At 31.1% G+C, this 20,860-nt stretch overlaps 2 protein-coding genes across 13 annotated transcripts in view; one reads left to right on the plus strand and one right to left on the minus strand.

Moving 5' to 3' along the window:
- LOC143234356 (uncharacterized) overlaps nt 1-13,558 on the plus strand; it is a 66,513-nt gene extending 52,955 nt beyond the window's left edge. For 2 of the 5 annotated variants that reach the window (XM_076471650.1, XM_076471651.1), the window contains 3 exons: nt 3,160-3,249; nt 8,066-8,127; nt 9,393-10,203. In XM_076471650.1, coding sequence (XP_076327765.1) covers nt 3,160-3,249; nt 8,066-8,127; nt 9,393-9,894 — 654 coding nt within the window. In that variant the 3' untranslated portion in view covers nt 9,895-10,203. Of the gene's footprint in view, nt 1-3,159; nt 3,250-8,065; nt 8,128-9,392; nt 10,204-10,336; nt 10,713-12,504 lie in introns of those variants that run through there. The other 3 variants (XR_013018637.1, XR_013018636.1, XM_076471652.1) reach the window with 3 other exon arrangements.
- Nucleotides 13,559-15,158: 1,600 nt separating this feature from the next.
- Nucleotides 15,159-20,860, minus strand: part of LOC143234357 (protein alan shepard-like) — a 130,153-nt gene continuing 124,451 nt past the window's right edge. For all 8 annotated transcript variants that reach the window (XM_076471653.1, XM_076471656.1, XM_076471658.1 and 5 more), the window contains one exon: nt 15,159-20,234. The gene's annotated coding sequence lies outside the window, so the exon portion shown is untranslated. The remainder of the gene's footprint in view (nt 20,235-20,860) is intronic.

The following is a 20,860-nucleotide window of genomic DNA, read 5'->3' on the forward strand; positions in this document are numbered from 1 at the left end:
GATTTGATATTTTGTATGTTTAATAATGTATGCATGTGAAAAACAAAATGAATGAAAATTAGACAAAATTACACCATACGATGAACAATGATATCATGAAATGTCTTAATGTATGTTAAGGGTTTCATAGATGTATCTACATTGAAACCATTGTTCTATGGACAGAAATAAATGATTAAATTTAAATATTAAAGCTCTTAGAGTGCACAACTTGACACACATTCACTTTTACTTAAGTAATAGCTTATATAGTTACCTGTGACTAGTTTTGCACATCTATACATGGGATAGGAAAAGGAATCTGTAATTGTAACTTGAAGGTTTTGAGTAGTACTGAAAACTGGCTTACTTTCATAATTGTGAAAGAACTGTACAAGATATTAGAAATTGAAAATATGCTACAGAAAACGTAAAACCCAACACATGAATAACTGTACATTGGGTAACTTGTCTAGAACATCGACAGTAAGTACGTACCATTGAATACTTACAGAGGTAGTTTGAGAAACACAACTCGGCTGACAAAAGAAAAAAATGTATATGTAATTAGTTCATGTTCTTCGCCATGGTAGCATGATCATCCATATGGGAGTATTGCTACTATAATATTGAACAGGAGATTTAAAAATGGCATGTGAATCTCAAGAATGTGTTAAACAAGAACCAAGTGGTTTCATTTGTTACCATAAACTGGAGGATATTATACCATATCCTGATATCTAGTTCATCTACATCTTATTATATCTTGGTATGTATACTAGAATGTCTTTATAACATTTCACTCTGTTGGGTGATGTTTGTCAAGGAACCCCTGGTGGTAAATATCTACACACACATCACTAGATGTGTAGACTGAATGATAACAATATTTTTTACCACAGAATAAGTGGGCAACTTGTGCAATAACTTGGGAGGTAGTTAAATCTTCTGAGTATTTTCTTGACAAGATGAACACTATAGTTAAATAAAAGTAAATGACAAAAACTAGAATAAAATTCTACTTTTTTTTTGTCAACCAGACTAAGAATGTGATGAAAATCAAAAAGAAAAGCTGACTTAAGTTAATAATTCTGGTTTGGTTTGTTTTTAATTTCACTTAAAGCTACATGAGGGCTATCTGTGCTAGCTGTCCCTAATTTAGTAGTGTAAGACTGGAGGAAAGGTAGCTAATCATCACCACCCATTGACGATTCTTGGGCTACTCTTTTACTAATGAATAGTGCAATTGACCATCACATTATAACATCCCCATGGCTGAAAGAGCAAGCATGTTGTTAAAATAGTGCACTAAGCTCTTTCTGTTATATTATTAAAAGATTGTCCAAATAATACTTTTCATTTATTGATAAACAAGTGGATAAACTTGAAAACCTTTTTGTTTTTATTTTAGAATGCTATGTTTTCCAAGTTTGCTTAACATTGGCAGGTGGTAAAACACAGCAAAATGTAATGTTATTTAATTTCTGTAGAGCAGATTTGTGTATAGAAAACATATTAATACTAGAAATAAACGATCTATAACAACAAATTTATTTTTATTTAATTAGATGCTCAGTGTTTCGCTTTATGGCTTTTTCAGCAGTATTCACTAAAACACAAAATGAAACTTATGGTACAAAGCTTCGTACTGTCAGTTTCAGTGAATGTTCCTATAGAAGCTGTAAAGTGAAACTTTGAGTATCTAATTAAATAAAATCATTTTAACATTTGTTTGTTTAATTTTTAATAACTTTGTGCAAAGCTGCATGAAGGCTCTCTGCACTAGCCATCCCTAATTTAGCAGTGTAAGACTAAAGGAAAGGCAACTAGTTATCACAACCCACTGCCAACTTTTGGACTACTCTTTTACCAATGTATGGTGGGGTTGACCGTAACATTATAACAACCCCATAGCTGAAAGGGTGAGCATGTTTGGTGTGACGGGAATTTGAACCTGAGACCCTCAGATTACAAGTCAAGTACCCTAACCATTTGGCTATGCCAGTCCTCATTTTGGTATCATAAAGTCATTTGTTTCTGTTATTAAAATTCAATGTTTTTCAAAAAAAGATATTTGTAAACATATCTACTTGTTTATCTTTAAATAACAAAACGTTATTTAGTTTGACATGTTCTGCCTGTAAATTATTGCCCATACAGTAGTTTAAATAAATTTTTGTCTACATCTTTATTATGAGACCTCAAAAAAGCAAAACTTTACTTACATTGTGTGATTTTGTTTTTTAACAACCATAATGATTTAATCTGTAAACTGAAAATAAAAATAAATGTTCAGCAATGTTGCACATATTATTTCAAGTTACTAATTCTCTCCAAGGAAGTTATGATATATGTTATTTGATAGATTAAAAGTGCAATTGCTAGTTTGTGTATTAAATGTGTATTCATTTTTTGTCTACTGAATTTGTTACCACTAGGTAAAACTTATTTACACTAGTAAGTATCATTAATATACATTCTACTGATGTATTAAAGAAATAAAGCTAACGTTCAATAACACACAATTAATATTTTCGAATCAGAGTTGTTCCAGAGACACCTAGTATTTATGCAGTAAAACATTGAAACATGTAAGAGACTGTCCCCAATATCACAGTATTTTATATTTATACAGTAAAATTGTCATGTAAAACAACTGTATGTTGAGACTGGGGACAGCATAATTTTAAAGTATTTATAATGTACTATTAAACGTTGGTTTTATTTCTTTAATACATACATAGGAAAAATTGCACAAGCCTCATCTTAATACATTCTGCTGATCTTTCAGGACTCACCTAATTTAATATTTAGTTAGGATGAATGAAAGTATCACAATTGATATCTTTAATCTATTTATAAGTATATACTTCAGTTGTCTTCATACTGCAGTTTACTTTTCATGAGGACTTATGCTCAGTTTGTCCATATGATGATAGGTCTATAGCATATATTGATAAGCTGTGTTATAGTTGTGAGAGTGAAGTGGATGGTGTAAATCGTCTTATTAGCTGAACATGAACACTTTTACACTTTAACAATATCTATGCTACAGTGTACATTGATGGAGTTATTTCCTTACATTGGGTTCAATATTAAAAAGCTTTGATGAAATTTCATTTTGTGATTTTACTCTTTTAAATCTTTAATTTTCATCAATTGCACATTACGTTTTTATAGGTATTCACTTCCCACCGTTCCCATCCAGCATTGATTCAACGAGCCCAAAGCCTTCGATGTCCTGATGTCAAGTCAGCTTTTAGTGAACAGGTATCCTGTGTGGAAACTTTCTTTCACTATCCAACTTTTGTAGTTCATAAGAATTTGAAAAAGTACTTATATTGTTAAATATTACAGAATCTATTTCAAATGTTTTATTTTGTTTTGTGCACTGTTAATAAAAGTGATGTTTGTTGTAGAAATGAGGGGAAAAGAAAACGATTGTACATTTCACAAATACATCATTTATTATGACCATGGTTTCATCAGTAAATGCATGATCAAGTGATGACTTTACTGACAAAACCACAGTCCTGAATAAATGATTTACAGTTGTCTTGTTTGTCCTCAATTTTGTAATTATGTAGTTTCACCAAGTACCGATGGTTTAAAGTTTCATTTATATAATGTTTATTGTTTAAATGCCAAGTATATAAAGCTAAATGTAATATGCTTTTCAGATAAATATCTGTATAGATTAAGTAAAGCCTGGCAATACCTTATTTCTTGTTTGTTTCTTTTTCTTCTTTCTCACTTTGGAGAGCAGTCACCTTTCTACAATTGTCTGCAGGCAGTGAAGGATGATACATATGTGGGACATTGTGGGCTTCAGCACCCACATCTCACACTCCTAATTTCTATCTTTTTTGATTACTTTATTATTGTTATTTATTTTATGAATATCTTCATGTCAGACTGTTGCATGGATGTTAAGACTGATAGATGGTGTATTCCCACCACAATGTGGGTCCTATTTCTGCAGTAAACTCCAAAACCTGAGGTGTATTTTCTATCCCACATATAGCCTGTACTCTTGAACTCTTTTGATTAGTGCAGCATTTTTTTATTTTTGTTTGGGCTTGTTTTTGTTTATTAGAAACACATTCACACAAAACAAAATCATTTTTACTTTTCATTCTGATTTTGTCAGAAGTATCGTTAGGTGCTTAAAAGATGTATTGAACTACATTAGTAAGATGGAATAAACTATTTCAGCATGTTTAGTGAATTTAAACAGTCACACGGTATCTTTAAATTTACAAAATGCAAATTGATCTGTAAAAACACATTTGACATCATGCTTTCAACTATTAAACTTTATTTACTATTTATGTCATAGCATAAAATGTTTACTTAGAGATTATTTGGGAAGAATCAATGTATACCTAGTGTTTGTGTTTAATAAAGTGGTCAATAATGGCATCCTTAGCATGGATTTTAACACCTTTTCTCCAGTCATAAGCACTGCAAGGTGCTGCAGTCTTGTCCAATTTTACTTCTCAAAAACACTGAATGAACTTTCACAGTACAGCTATTCACTGGGATGGTGATTATCTCTTTTTTTTTAAGGTTGAAAACTGGAGGTGGTTTAAACACTAGCATGCAGCTTCCATGGTGAGATTTTTGCCATTATTATGTTTGTGGGATAAGTAATGTTTAGCAAGGAATATACTTCTTTGGGTCTTAGTTCTGTTTTGTAGTGTTTATTATTCGTGGCTAAGTTCTCTACAGGGAGAAAACTTCATGAGTGCAGACTGCATGACTGAATTCCCATTATTATCTTTGTTTTAATGCTAGAGAGCCACTGGTCAAGGTCAGAAAGCACTTGGTATAAACAATGACAGAATACTTTTGTCCTCTTGTTTCTGGTGTGCCAATATTCTAATATGCAGTTTTAACCACGAAATCTTCCGTGCATTTTTGTTTTCTCTCTTACACTGCTGTTTCCTGAATATCAGTGCCATTTTGGTGCATCAAGCCATTGTGTTATCACATATGTTTTTTGCCTTTTCAGTTCTCATATTCTTTAAAGTGCTGCATACTGCTTTTACCAAGTCAAAGTTTTATTTTTGGAACAGTTTATGAAAGCCATTTGTTGCATAAGGAGAGAATGGAACATAAAAAGGCCATTGTAGGTAATGTGTGCATCTTTCCACTTTACCAACAACTGTTGGAGACTACATTTCAAAAGACATTGCACAATAGCTGGGAAGTTTCTTATCAGGACATTCATGGAACATACTTTGCAATACTATCATGTATTTGAAAACTATAACAGTTCACAATGTTTTAATCCAAGTTGACCTTGGACATTGCCAAATCTCTGTTGATGTATTAATAATGTGGTAAAGAAGGTGTAGTGTATACAATGTATTAAGAAAATCAATAATTTTTTGACTACTCTAAATGTGTGACAGAGCACCAAACTGCATTACTTGGTGTAACAATGGACATAAATAGTATCTGAATGATGTTTCTGAAAACTAGTGTAATTTTGAACACCACCACTTGTTCCACTCATGACAGGTACTTCATCATATATTTGTGCTATGCATTAAAGACTGCCTAACTCATTGTCTCTTATACATTGATGTATCAATTCAGTAATTGAATCTACATTAAAGTGTTTTAATTTGCTGAATCCCAGAAAATACTCTTTCACTGAACTGTTGTTTGGAATTTTTAAGTTTTCTTTGTTTCTGATAACTTGTGTGACACTAACAATTCGCTGTAAATACTCCCATCTTTCTCTGATTTCATTTTCATTGGCTGCTTGCAAATGTTTCATTCTAGCACTGTGTGCCTTACCCTCTCTGAAGACTGCACATGTCAGCATGTTTACCTTATGAACCTCTGACTTCTCATTCTCTCTTCCACTTCTGAAGCCATTATTAATAATTGCATCTATGTTATGTGTAGTGCATTTGGGCCCAACGTTTTTGCACACAAAACAGAATCCAACATAAGGTAAACATGCTGACTTGGGCAATCTTCAGAGAGGGTGAGGCACACAGTGCTGTAATGGAACATTTGCAAGCAGCCAGTGAAAATGAAATCAGAGAAAGATGGGAGTATTTACAGCGAATTGTTTGCGTCACACAAGTTATCAGAAACAAAGAAAACTTTAAAATTCCAAAAACCAGTTCAGTGAAAGAGCATTTTCTGGGATTCAACAAATTAAAACACTTTAATGTAGATTCAATTACTGAATTGATACAACAATGTATAAGAGACAACGAATCCATCATATTTGGTGAACAGATTATTCTAACCACCTGTGCTTCTCAAACACGTGGTATTGAAAAGGGCATTCTCTTGACCCAAATTGCTCAGTAAGAATGCTGCTTTAACCTCAGCTCCTCTGGCTATTCTTAATATCTCAAAAATCACAGATCACTTTAGCTTCACAAGCTACTCTGAAATCCACTAGTCTGACACATGATGCTTCTGCCTCTTCTCCTAATTGGAGCCTTTCTCTGCACATGACAGATCACAGTAATTAAGTTGCTCTACACTCTGTATTCTTGCTGACATTGCTTTGATGCAAATGTAGTGGCAAAAAATTCCCAGATATCCATTCCCTACATAGAGTCAAAATTACTTTTTAAGCACAAACGAAATGAAACACTCCATTAGTGTGCACTGAAATGAACAAGATTGAACACTAAAGTTCGTTTTGTTTTTGTTAATTGAAACTACCTTCTAGTTTACTTAACAATACCATGTTCTAATTTACTAAACAGTAAACACCATTATCTGTTTTATCAATCAGTTAATTTTATGAGTATTCACTTTATCAACTTGCCAACACTGTGCACTAATCCTATTATTAACCAACCAACATTTATTGGTCAATAAGAAGGCTTCTGAAAATGCCTTCAAAATACTAAAATAAACTCACTCAAACATTCACACTTAAAAAATGATCTTACAGACTCTTATCAAATAATGCAATAGTACAAAACAAATTTCAGATTCGGAAAAAGGTTTAGCTCGAGGAAGTTCCATCATTCATGAAGTACAGAATTAAATAGTACCTTTTACATCAGCATGTCAACATCATGAAAAACAAAACCTTTTGCATCAATAAAAATTCATCACTTCAACCCACATTAACATTGACAATAGAACACTGTTTTAACCAATAACCCATATGAATTGCACCAATTTCTGATCATTTGTATTTGTGAGATTGTAAAATAAAGCACAAGTATATACATTGTTAAATGTCAATTTAAAAAAAAAAAAAAAAAAAGATAAATTCTTTTGTATATAAAGTCAAAGAACTTTCTTCATGTTTCCAGGTTGTTCTATGTTACAGTCTCTTACTATGTATGACGAAAATGCAACTTAACATAAAACCCTGGCTTTATCAATGATGACTCTTTTTATTGCACAAAAAGTGTAAGACTTCACCTTTGCCATTCCTTATATTGAAGATTTCCAAGTTTGATGTGTTGCTGAGTTCCAGAACTTGCAGGAATTTGTTACTTTTCAGTATGATATTCATCATTGTCTTTTCTTATGATTTTTCAAGACACCAATAGGAAATTAGAATTCAGGCCACTGTTAAATTGAATCATGGCATGGCCCTGAGCATCAGTGTCTGGCAGTGTGTCTGAATTTTTCATTGTATTTCAACACAGCTTTACAGGCTGTTGTTTATCATACACTAAGGTGTGTAGAGGGTCATTTAGATATTTTAAATTAGTTTTAGATAAAAGAAAAGCAGAACTCTAGTTAAACTCTCCATGTTAAGGTTTGTTTTTAATAACATTTGGTAAAATTAATGTGATATTAGTATGTGTGGAAGGCAAGAGATGCCTACAGAGAACTTGGTCAACATGGAGAACACACCACCTAATTATCCTCTTTCTGTGGGTTTTTGTTGTTGCTTTTCTTGGTTTCACTGAGAACTCAGCATAAATCTCGATAACATCATCTTGTCTCAGAACCAACAAAAACAGCAGGAGGTATCCACAGAGAACTTACTCAACATATTAAAATCACTGTATGATTATAATTTCCCTACTGAAAACACTAATCAACACAGTTATCTTTAAGTTAAATAATTATGACTTTTCAGAGGGACTCAACTGACGTGCTACACAACAGGTCATGTAGGTTGGAAACATCTGCAGAAGACAAGTAAGCCAACTTTTCAGTCATGCAGTTTTATACTAAGTTCTAAAATGCTTGCATGAGAATTGTTAAAATAATTTTTGTGGTATGTATGTTAATTGCCTTATATTTTATCATGAACTATCCTCTCTCTTGGTGGTTAGAATAAGATGCTTTTTCATTCTTATTATATTTCATAACATTAATTAACTAATAATTAATTTAAGGTTACAGTGAAGGCTAAGGCAAATCTATGTATCAACCAAGAAATGGCCATTTTAGCAGAGAGATGATGAATTCTTAAACTGAACTCTTTTGGTTTTGATTGGTGAACTTAACTTTAGTAACTACTGCATTTATATATATGCTACTTTATGTATCCATTTTGCTGTTACTGGTTGAACTTTCACAGATTATAATAAAATTATTAGTGAATGAATGCTACTTTATGTATAATAATATATATGCTACTTTATGTATCCATTTTGTTGTTATGGTATACTGGTTGAACTTTCACAGATTATAATAAAATTATTAGTAGAATGAATGCTATTACAGATGTGTTTGGAAGAAAACTGATAACAAAGTAATAATATTGTGCTTAAAATAGTTGTCTTTGTTTTTCTTCTTTGAAATTACAAAACTTTTACATGATGTTTCTAAAGACATTCTGATATAGATTGTTGTCATTAAATTTTCTATATAATTATAAATTTAATTTGCACTAATGATGTTTTAAAACTCAAATACCTTAAAGTTATTGGTTAGTTAATTATTTCTAATAATCCTTTAATTATATGTATGTATGTGAGATATAAAAATAAATTTTCATATTTGTAAAGATGTATGAATGGCAAAAATGTTGTTAACTTGTGTTTTCATGTACGTGGATTGTATGAGATACTGCAAGGAATATAATTTTCTGAAGTTTTTTAAATGTATATTGATGATGTAATCATAACAGTTGGGTGTATGTTATTTTTAATAATGGATAGATGTGATTAGTTAATTTATATTAGAATCTAATGACACAACGTTTCTAGAATATCTTATAGCTTATTAAACATTTAAAAGTGGTTTCAAAAATTTTCATTTTCAAAAGTACTCCTTGGCCCAATATTACAGCCATTTTATGTATATTGTAACCTATCTTACTTAAGCCTAATAAAGGATTGTGAATTTTTAATACACTTTAACCTTAGTTCTCTTGAAATGGTTATCTGTATGTATTTTGTGAATTTATGTACATTGGACACCTGCTTTTCATGAGGGCTGAATATTTTACTTTTCAGAATTGATACTCAGTTGAATTCTGTAACAGTCAATCACTACAACAGTCAAAATGAACTCCAACAACAGCAACAATTACAACACAGAAACTATCAACAATTACACTTCAAAGGCCAACAATTGCAGTCTTTGCACCTAAGGCATCACACTGAGCCACTGAGACAACTTTCAAGGCCAACTTCCAATTTCAGACGGGACAGAAGCGCTTCTGCATGTTATAGGATTGGTAAAATGCAACCAAAGTGTTTGCCCACCAATAGAAGTTCCCATACTACTTGTGTTCCAGCACAAATTTCTCAGACAACAAATTATTCCCTGTCCAGTTGTGATCACCATTATGACAGTACTGTTCAGCCAAATGTGTGTGAAACCCCAGAACGATGGACTGTGTACAACATTGGCTTCTTGGACAGGCACCTAATGCCTCATTATAGTTTAGAAAAGGATCCTTCATTAAAGCACTCTCCATTCAGGTCTCATCAAGACACCAGAATAGGATACTAAAATCTATGGTATAACAGTTTTACAAGATGCCAAAAATAAACATTAAGAGGTTGGATTGGGTAATCAATGGAACAATACTGCAAACAATGGTTTAGGTTTTGTTATTCAGAAGATACTGAAAAAGTAAATCCATGAAGTATGTGTTTCTGTAACCTAGGTAAGAAGAATTGGTAATTGTGAACTTTGCAATAAGTAGTTCACAGACTTTGACTTTGGTGCTTATGACCATCATTAGCATTTTGTCCATTGTATCTGTAAGTAAATTTGGGAAATAAGGTTAGTATATAGTGTTACCTAACCATAAATTGAGTGGTTTTGAATATTAGAGATTTGAGTTTTCTTTTTGTATTCATTTAGACATTATGTATGTCTTGTCAGTAACAATTTATTTTATAAAAATAGATAAGGTTTTGATGCTTATTTTAAAATTCGCTGTAAATAGGGTTTAAAGCTGAATAGCTACAGCACCACAAAATTACTCAAGTAGTCTGCATCCATTAAACAAAAAAGGTCTAATCTGGAAAGCTCTTGACTGTTTCATGTGATAATAACATGACTGGTAAGATTTTTGTAAACATGCATCATAAAGTAAAATTTTAATGTATAAAATTAAACTTGCTAGAGTTACATGCTGTTCCTTTGATTCAAGCTACCTCATTCTAAGTGAAAATTATACCGTATTATCCAACAATGAGATTTTCCTTGTTACAATAATATTTTTGAGATGTGTAGCACTGTTCTGCCAGTAGTTTCCATCATATGTACTTTCATACCTCCGTGTTGAATGCCAGTTTATTATACTTAATGATTATGTACTTGGCACTAGTATCCTATTTGACGCTAGTACAGTCCCAAGTCATGAGAAGGCATCATAATAAAACGCTAATTTCAACATAGGCACTAATTACCAGTAGGAATTTTCCTGTTCAATATCATACTTTTATACAGGTTGATAGTCTAGTCATAGCTCAATAATAGCTTTTATTACTCTTGGTTGTTATTACTACATTTCCATGTGTAAAACTGAACATTCCAATCAAGTAATCACAAGAAACATCACCTTGTTCCAAACAGTGTTTCGACCTTCTACTTGGGTCATAGCTAGGCAAGAGGACATAATATAGTTGATTGATTTCATTGTTGTTTTCACTTCATGTGACTAGAACATTATCTTAATCTTGTGATTACTAAGGTGTCAAATTATCCTTATGTTCCTATGACAATGATCTAAGTGGAAGATCAGAACATTGCACAGGTATGTTTATGTATGCGTGTGTATTTCTCTGTAATAAACATTTCACAAGTTAGGAATTAAGCAGTATTTTTTTTATCATGATTTCCTTAAGTACGAATGACTACTTGATCCAAGGAATGGTTCAATATGTATGTTGAAATACTTTGTTGAAGTTAAGTGCTGTGGGTTAAAATATGTGGACAAATGTAGAACCCATGGTAACTTAAATATCACCTTCAACCAAGCTGTGTGTAATAACAATTAACTTTTTTTTTTAGTTCTCATAACATGAAACTGGTGTTCATAATGCTTTTACAGAATTGTATGTTGCAGCTTATATGGATATGTAAGTCATCCCATTATGAAAACCACATCAGTACACTAATAAACAGTATGGATATCTTCATTTATAGTTTGGTATAAAAAAACTTTAAACACGTAATACCTCTTATATTATACAGTTACAATTTTTACAGTAAGAAGGATAGGTTTTTAGAACAGGTACAGTGTTGTGATTGTTCTCAAGTACGCAAGTTGTGTATTTGATTGTAGCAGTGATCGTAACTGTTCTAAAACCAATCTTATTTACTGTAAAAATTATAACTTGTAATATAATGTAATTAATCAGTAAGTAAACTCATAACTATTAATACCTCTTAGATCTTCAAAAGTTTTTTGCATAGAAACAATAGTCTCACCTGTACACACACCAACTATTATTAACACAGGACAGGCAGCTGTACAAAACACTTGGAACTTGCATACGTTAACACAGGACAGGCAAGTGAACAAAACACTTGGAACTTACATACGTTAACTCAGTTTTTTTGTGTATTAGTGACTTGTAATATTTGGCCACTTTGAGTTATCAGTAATTAAAATACATTAGTTACAAATAACAAAAACACAGTTCACTCTTTGTTTTAATACTATGTAATCAACGCTACGTTACAAGGACTTCTCAGCTTTTGAAGGTGAAGAAATAAAGTAATTTTTTGAATAAATAACTCTTTTTGTTTCATTAAATATATCTTATTTTTATGACTTTATTGAGAACATAAAGAGTGAATGTTTATTAATATATTTAAATATCTGTGATTGTTTTCATTTCAATCTGTATTTATTTTAAAATAGCACTAAGTAGCTTTGGAAAACAATGGTCTTGCCACAATGAAAGTGTCAAGGCTGCTAGATGACATCTGGTATGCTGGCCTTCGGGACAACAAGTTTCTGAGGTTAAGCTAAGGTTATGTCTGTTTTTCACTGAAGAGTGAAATTTAAAGTAGAATAGAGAATTGTTTGTTTTTTGCAGAACAACTTAAGAAAATATATACAATTTTAACATATGTTTGGAATATTTTTTCCCCACATTTCAGGAACCATACATCATCTGAAGACCAACCAACAAATTTAGAAAAAAGTAAGATTTCTAATTCTCAGTTTTTCAGCCATTAAAAAACAGAATAACAGCTTTACAAACTTAAAACATTTCTTTTAGTATTTTAGCCTAGAAATCTGAAAAACAAAGTATATTGTGCTATCTTGTTGAGTTCCAGGCTCTCAGTATATCATGTGCCAACCCTGAAATGTTTGGTTGAGTTGTGATCTCTCAGTGCATCAGCCTAGTAAAAGTGTTAACATATACAGTCCCAGTCTTTTAGTTAGGAAAAGATGTTAGCTTAAATGCCTAGTCAGCCTTGAAAAAGGTATTGAGTGGGCTTTATTCATACCAATATTATATATCAAGCAAAAGCAAATAGAAGCCTTAGCTTTAGCTGACCATTAAATCAACCCCTGCTTTCAATACATCAACCTCCAAAAGGTTGTGTTCACATATTTCCCAAGTTTGTCAGTGTATCAACTCAGGAAAAATGTCTTACATGTCTGGTCCTAGAAAAGTGCCTTGAACAATCACAAGTGAAATGTAACATTCACAACCACTCAATGTACTATATTTTCTATGCATTTTTACTAATGTTGGTTTTATATGATAACAAGCATGTTGTAAAATGGCACCTCAATCATTGTTATATCTTCAGCATATTATACAACTGTATGTTGCAGTCATTTCCTTACAGTAAGCTGTATTAATTGTTTTGTAATTTCTTACAGAAGAATTATAATCATATGTTTGATATCTAGAAAATGTATGATTTAAGTTGTTTTTTTTTCAAATGATGGTGTGCGTTTGTGATTAGTTCGATTTCACAGTTTTGAAATAATTATTTTTATATTTTTGATAGAGGATTTGATATCCACAAATAAAAGTAATATACATATAATTTGTTTTATCATTTTGACTCACATACTGCTTTAACTGGTAATTACTTAGAAGTTTGAAACTGTTCATTCATTTATATGTAAAAACGGCTCGTTTGTGTTGAGAAAACACCTCATGTAGAGGAGCGAACGTTTCGACCTTCTTCGGTCATCCTTGTGAACCTGAAAATGACCAAGAAGGTCAAAATGTGGTTCAATCCTCCACGTGAGGTGTTTTCTCAACCCAAACCAGCCATTTTTACATATATATTTTTCTCTATAAGTGGGTTTTCTCGACTGATGTTAGAAACAAAATCAGTAATTATAAATTTTATGTTCAGATGTGTTTAAGAAATCACAGTGATTTGATTTTCCACTGGGAAGGTATTAGCAGCAGTATTGTTGAATTTAAGACTTAAAAATACCATTAGCATAAAAGTATTTAATTAATTTGTTACTCACAAGATGGCACTGAAATCAATGTAATTTGTTTTTTTAACTTAAGGAAACATTTTACGAAATAGGTTGTTTTGTATTTACTTATTTCATAACTCATATAATTTTTAATCTTCCTTCATATCTAATTATTTTTGCTACATTAGAAGGTGTTACCCATAACTGCTTTTATACACATTAAATAATTTAAGAATTGTTTTATATCTTTGTAAATAAATACATAGAACAGTAAAATGGCATAGTGTCTTAGCTAACTGTACTTTATGTTACACAAAAGTATACGTTTTGTGTCTTCCTTCTCTAGTTATATATAAATATTTAATTATTTCTGATATACCTTTAAATTTCAGTTCAACTAAAGCATAGTTTTGTGACACTGTTATTTCATACTTTATTCTCCTGAAACACAGTTATAAACTTTGAATTCTCTTACATTGACCATTGTAAAAATATTTTAATATTATTCTTTTTTACATCCTGAGTTTTAGCCAATATATTTATATTTAGACTTATAAAATACGTTTTGATATTGTACATCTATCTAAAATCACAACATAATGTTAGCTCTTACCAGAATCTACTGAACTACAGACTGTTGTAGAACTACTAGGAGTTTCACAAAGGCTAAGTAAAGCATTTACAATAGCATTTGGTTTTCCCTACTGGTGATGGGCAGGTGTGTGTTTGTTTTTCTTACAGCAAAGCCATGTCAGGCATTTTGCTGTGTCCACTGAGGAAAATCGAACCTCTGCTTTTAGCATCGTAAACCTGTAGACTTCCTGCTGTCTCAGCAAGGGACAATAACCTGACATAATGTGTGTGTACAAGTATATCCAGCTACATTGTATTTGCAATAAAATTTGCATTTACATGAAATCAATGTGACACTTTTTAGAGAAGCATCACAAGACAGGCAGGAAGTATTGATCAAGTACCTACAAAAATTATCATGGGAATTTGTTTTTCATGAAGCTGTTACAATATGATTATACAGTACATATAATCTATTTTTTATAGTTGCAAAGATTATATCTTTTTTAGTTACTTACCTCAATAATTCTGGTCACAAAGCATCGGGATTGAAGAATTGATAGATTATTTGTATAATACTAATTATGCTAATCTACACATTACCTTTGTGCAATTCCTTTAGAAACATACAATAACAACATGCATGTGTTCTATGCTGCTTGAAAAACTCTTTTGAACACTGTACATTAGAAAATTTGAATTATAAAACAGTTTAAATGAGTAAGAACTACATACACTAGAGGATTTATTTCTACACAAATTAGAAAGACAGGTTGCAATGAAATTGGTTTCAAATAATAAATTTTATTGGTTCATTTTCACATTTCTGCAGGAAAACAGACAATTGTTTTGTATCTTTTTTATTTTCCTGTGGAAGGAGAAGTGAAGGCTTGCTAGTTGGCAGCTCTTAGGCACTGTTTTCAAGTTTTAAATTCCCTTAGTGGTGGCTGTTATTATTCAACAACTGTGAAGAAAATTCACTTCTTTTGTATACAGTTATTGTTCCATATAATCTGTTGTTGTTCATTTTGGGGGGCTGACGAATCTCCAAGAAACTCAATCAAGACTACAGTCCTTATATAAATTCTGTAAAGATACTTCTATAAATTACTGAAAATGGTCTTTTTAAGAGTTTTCAGCAGAGAATTCCCCATACACTTTTTCTTCCAAGTCTTTTTAACTTAGTTGAAGATCATCTAATTTCTCCTTCTTGCACATATTTAATAATAACTTTAAAAAAAACCCATGACAAACACATGAAGCTCTTAAACTTTCATGTTCAACCTAGATGTTTTGTCGGTTGTTGTTTTTTTTCATAATGGAAAATTTTTCTCTGTGGATGCAAAAGCTTCCCTTAGAAAAACGTTCAAATAAGTTTCAAGCTAGCACATTCTTCTATGTCTTGAGGAACAACTCGCAATCGAAAACTAGAGAAAAACGTGCCACGCCTTCAATGCTTAAACATGGAAATGGTGTGGCTATTTGCCAGGAATATCTAACATTAAGATTCTCTGCTCATATTTTACCATCATATTTAAGCTTTAAGTAAGCTGGAACCCACAGTCTTATATCTATGCACATATAAGGCAATTAGAAATACACCAGAAACTTGCAACACTTGTGATAACAACCTTCATGCTCTGAAAGAAAGCAATCTTTTAAAACATTTTATGAGAAAAGAACAAAGATACTTTTTTGTACCCTTTGTTATATAATAACACAAAAAAGGATAATCAAATCTTTCTTGTTTCAAACTTTTTTTCTTAAATAATAGGATAGAAAAATGTATTTGTATACATAAAAACATAAATTATTTTTGAAGTCAAAAACTCTGTTTCATAACCATTAAAACATTTTTGCTTACTGGCTAAACTGAAAAGAGAATACGATAATTTAATTATTTTGCCACCACAGTTTCGAACATTTCAGTAAAACCAGTTTGATTTACCCACACATCAGTTCATAGAACATCCAACTGAAATTCTTTACATAAACAAAGGAATAAAAGACTTGATCATCAAAACTGAGTTACATCAAGAAGAAACAAAGTAACCAAGGAAAGTAAAACATTTGTACAACCCAGAAATCTGATATTTCAAAACAGGTTTTTAAATGTTTAATCACTTAGGATTTTGTTGTTTCTCTCATGAAAAATAGATTGGAAAATCTAAACTATTAGGAATGTTAATAGATACAGATTTGGCTGGCTAGTTCAAAACCTACAGGTGTTTAAAATAGTTTTCTGAGACTCTCTCAATCTACAAATCCTCATTTTTGATGACTAGAACCAGCTGATGAAAATATTTAGTATTCGACGTTGTCACACCATTGACATATGTGATTAAAATATCCAAAAAATTTTGTTCAATTTAAGACAGAGGCAACAAAAGATGTGAAACACAAAGTCTAAACTTACAGATTTGGGTCACATTAAAACAAGCTTGTTTACAAACCCAAGTTTTAAGCTCAGCCAACCATACAATGACATCTCAGAGTAACAGCAAAAACATAAAGGAATGTTCTTAAGGCAAATAAACTCCACATGTATTGCAGCAGTCATACAAAAAATATCTTGTACAGAAACACAGTCTTAAACTTTACATAATATTATATGTAACATTTTTGTACAAATCTGTTACTAATTAAATTTGTTTTTATGATAAACTGTATAGAATAAAATGTATCCTTCTCAACTTTAAACATTTTAATAGAAATAGATAATTAATTCTAATAAATAATATGTTTTTTTCTAATACTGACTGTTTCACTTACATGACGTAAAGGGCACACTATACAGGAATTTAGCTTAAAACGTTCTGTAGTATATATAATGTATACATTTTTATAATGAAAACTTTAAATATATCAAAAGTTAAACTTCAATATTTCTTGCAATTCGTTTAAAATCAATTAATCATTAAAACTGAACATATGAGATAATTGTAACCACTGGTTGGGTTTCACATTTCATGCACAAAGAAAACGTACACGTCCTAGAAATCACAAGGTTACAGATAGAAGAATCCAACAACAAAAATGAATAAAGAAAAACAAAATGGAGACAACTTTCAATTACTAAAAACTACTTGTGTGTTTTTATGCTGCTATGATAGGAAATAATTCCCCTTTACAGGTAGCCTACTTATGAGAAATGTTTAACGTCTTAGTTTACTAACCACATTAGTTGTTCTTAGATGCACGAGGTTTATGTTAATACACTATATATAAAACTTGTACAAAATGTAACCTTTTCAATTTCTATATAACTCAGAACTATGACTCTTCTTCCAGAAAAGAAAAAAAAAATCAAAGTTTAAAATAATAAAACTTTTTATTTACTATATTTAGTATTTTTATATTTTAAAAAAATCCCAGCAACACTATGAAAATAGATAGAATTTTAAATTGATTATTATATGATGTACAATCATTATAAAAATAGATATCATGAATCTAACATTTCAAATGAATGTTTTAAATTGAAAATGGTTGTAATTTTCATTCGTCAGAACCTGAAATGGCAGTAGCATTTCTAAGTTGTTTTAAATAAATTGCTTACTATATAACTACATAAAAACAGTTTGTTTCATACTCTTCTGTGTTTTACATTAATATAACAACCATGTTAAAGCAATCTCTGGTTTTTAATCTACACCTTAATAAATACTATGGAATACAGTCACATAAACCACTCATTACACATAGAGAATGAGAAGGAAAGGCTGCACCACCATTAACCAATATTGTATATTTACATCATCTGTATTGACTTTACTATCCTTTGGGCACCAATACCAAGTGTATAACTTGAGCAGGACTTGTATACTAGAAAATAAACTGCAGACAAGTGCTAAGCATTGTTTAATTATCACTGACACACCTTAGAATACAAGAATGTAATAGTTTCACAGTCTAACCAGTCAGTTGCTAGATGAATTAACTGAATATTTATTATTATAAAATTAGTGATGTTGTCTGTTTCTTTACAAGCTCAACCTCAATTTCTGTGTAAAAGACTCACTTCTGTTTCATGGACGTTTGTTTTAATTTTACCAGTTTTTATTGTCCACCATCTATTTAAAAACAAATTCACTTTTGCTTGATGGACTTTCTAAATCTTACCAGTCTTAACCATCCATCTTGTATTCTCAAACAAATCCACTTCACTACCACTATTTGCTGTTCATCTTCTATTGAAAAAACAAATTTTCTCTTTCACCTATATTCCTAATTTTACCTTTATTTAGTATCCAGCTTCTATTAAAAAAATAAAACTTCAATCTAATCTCCACCATTTACTGTCCATCTTCTATTGAAAAAAAACACCTCCTTATTTCATTTGTATTCCCAAGTCCCATCACACTTTTCTATACAACTCTTTGACATTAAACATATTTTTCAGGGTAATAATGATATTTATACAGTGTCTCTAAAATATTAATTCTAAAACTCTGTACAGAAGTATCACTGTAATTCAGTTTGCAAGGAACAGTTGACTGCTATATATCAACTTGAACTTGATGCATATCCAAATCAAATGTACACCTTTAAATTTTTGCCATCGACTTATTAGAAACTTGAAGTGATAAACCTTATGCCCTCAGAAGTTCTTGCTTAAATTGATGCTTCAGAAATGTTTCTGTCTCATCATTTTTATGTAAAGGCACAACATATACAGCAGTTGGGTTTAAAGGCAAGTTGTCAAGACGTTAAGTGAGGCAGTAGCCCACACTTTCATATTCAGTTTACAACCAACCTTTACTAGTGCAATTTTCAACATATCTCTAAGAAAAGATACGTGAAATTTAAATTCCCCATTTTTGTAGATTTCTCATTATATCTCTAAAGAAACACTTTTTTGTGTTTGTTTTCACGATATTAAACTTCAGTGACAATGTTATGTTTTAACGTTCAATGTATACAAATCCCAGTCCAATGATACATTCTCAACACCAACCAATGCCTTACACAGGGAAAACACATCTCATAGTTAGTCCTGTGGAACCATAGAACCTAGTAATTATAACAATGAATTTATTTATTTCTTCTTACTGTGGAAAGGAAAGACAAGCACATGTAAAGGATTTAAACCTAGGATACTTACTATGACAAATAGCCTTCTCATACTGCATCAAATAACAAGACACAACAGTGAAAGTTTTTGTACATTTTAAAGGACATACACTTTGAAAATCTAAGGGCCAAAAATCTTTAACACTCAAAACAAAACAAAATCATCGTGAATAATAATAGAGGAAAAATGACCACAATGATAAAGTTCTTTGTAAGCACAGTCTTAACGTTCGCTGAACTGAAGCTGTCAGTTGTGGTGCACTTACATCATCTTAACAAAATAAAAATCAATGAAACAAACAAAATCGTTCAATAGAATCTTTAGGTCTCCTGTAAAATCAGCCATACTATGAAGTTGTATTAAGTTAGAAGACAAAAAATGTGACTGACAAATTAAAAAACAAACCTTATCTAGAATCAAAAAATAAAATTGATCTGAACTACGACTCAATCGTCACATACGTGGAACCACAGACAGAAACTGTAAGTCTATTCACATTTGCTTTCTGCATCAAGTTAGAAATAACAACAACAAACATTTTTGGACAAGCGAAAATCTTTTGCAAGCTTTCTCTGAAACACCATTTGAAATGAATAATAAAATAAAGATATTTATGTAACAAAATATTCTTTCTGTACAATACTTTTTTATCTCTTTAAAATAAAGAAGAGGAAAGACACATAACAGTTATCAAGCAGCACTATCAGACACAAGGAGTTAGGACACTTTCTTGGCATCTTTGCCAATGCTGGTATCATCCAAACATATATCTTTTTCAGGTTAATTCTGAAAAGAAAAAAACGTTTCACTAAATGTAATATAACAAATAACAGTGAGGTGAAATTATAAATTTCATTCAAATATATTTATGCACTTTTGAATCATACAGAAATATTAGAATAAAAACCAATATGGATCAGTGGAAAGTTATCATTTTTTACACTTTTTCTTTCGATAAAACTCCTTAAAATACAAAACAGAATAAAAAAGTGTGTTTTTTTTCAGTGCCAAAATATAAAACATAATTCCAAAGCCACATGAAACGCATTCAGTTCAAAAAGAAATTGTTTGTTTGTCGTTGAGCACAAAACTAAAAACAGGCAGGCAAATAACAATTTCAAAGTGTAAGAAAAAGTTTGATTGATGGTGAACATACAACATTAAATGTTTTGATGGATCAATTTCTGTTGAATCGTGTAGTATGTTCCACAATCAATAAAACTTTTCCTTATGCTTAGAAACAGTTGTTTGCCTAACTATTATTATATTAGCATAATGTGCTTCCCCACTTAAATATTCACAAAACTATATAGCTTTTTGTTCTGCCCAATAGAAGTAATGAAATTTGGATTTTAATAAGTCTTAAGATTAACCATAAATGGCAAAAGAAAGTTGGTTGGTTTGTTTGGTGT

The sequence above is a fragment of the Tachypleus tridentatus genome, chromosome 12 (genome assembly GCF_004210375.1).
Source record: "Tachypleus tridentatus isolate NWPU-2018 chromosome 12, ASM421037v1, whole genome shotgun sequence".
Lineage (NCBI taxonomy): Eukaryota > Metazoa > Arthropoda > Merostomata > Xiphosura > Limulidae > Tachypleus > Tachypleus tridentatus.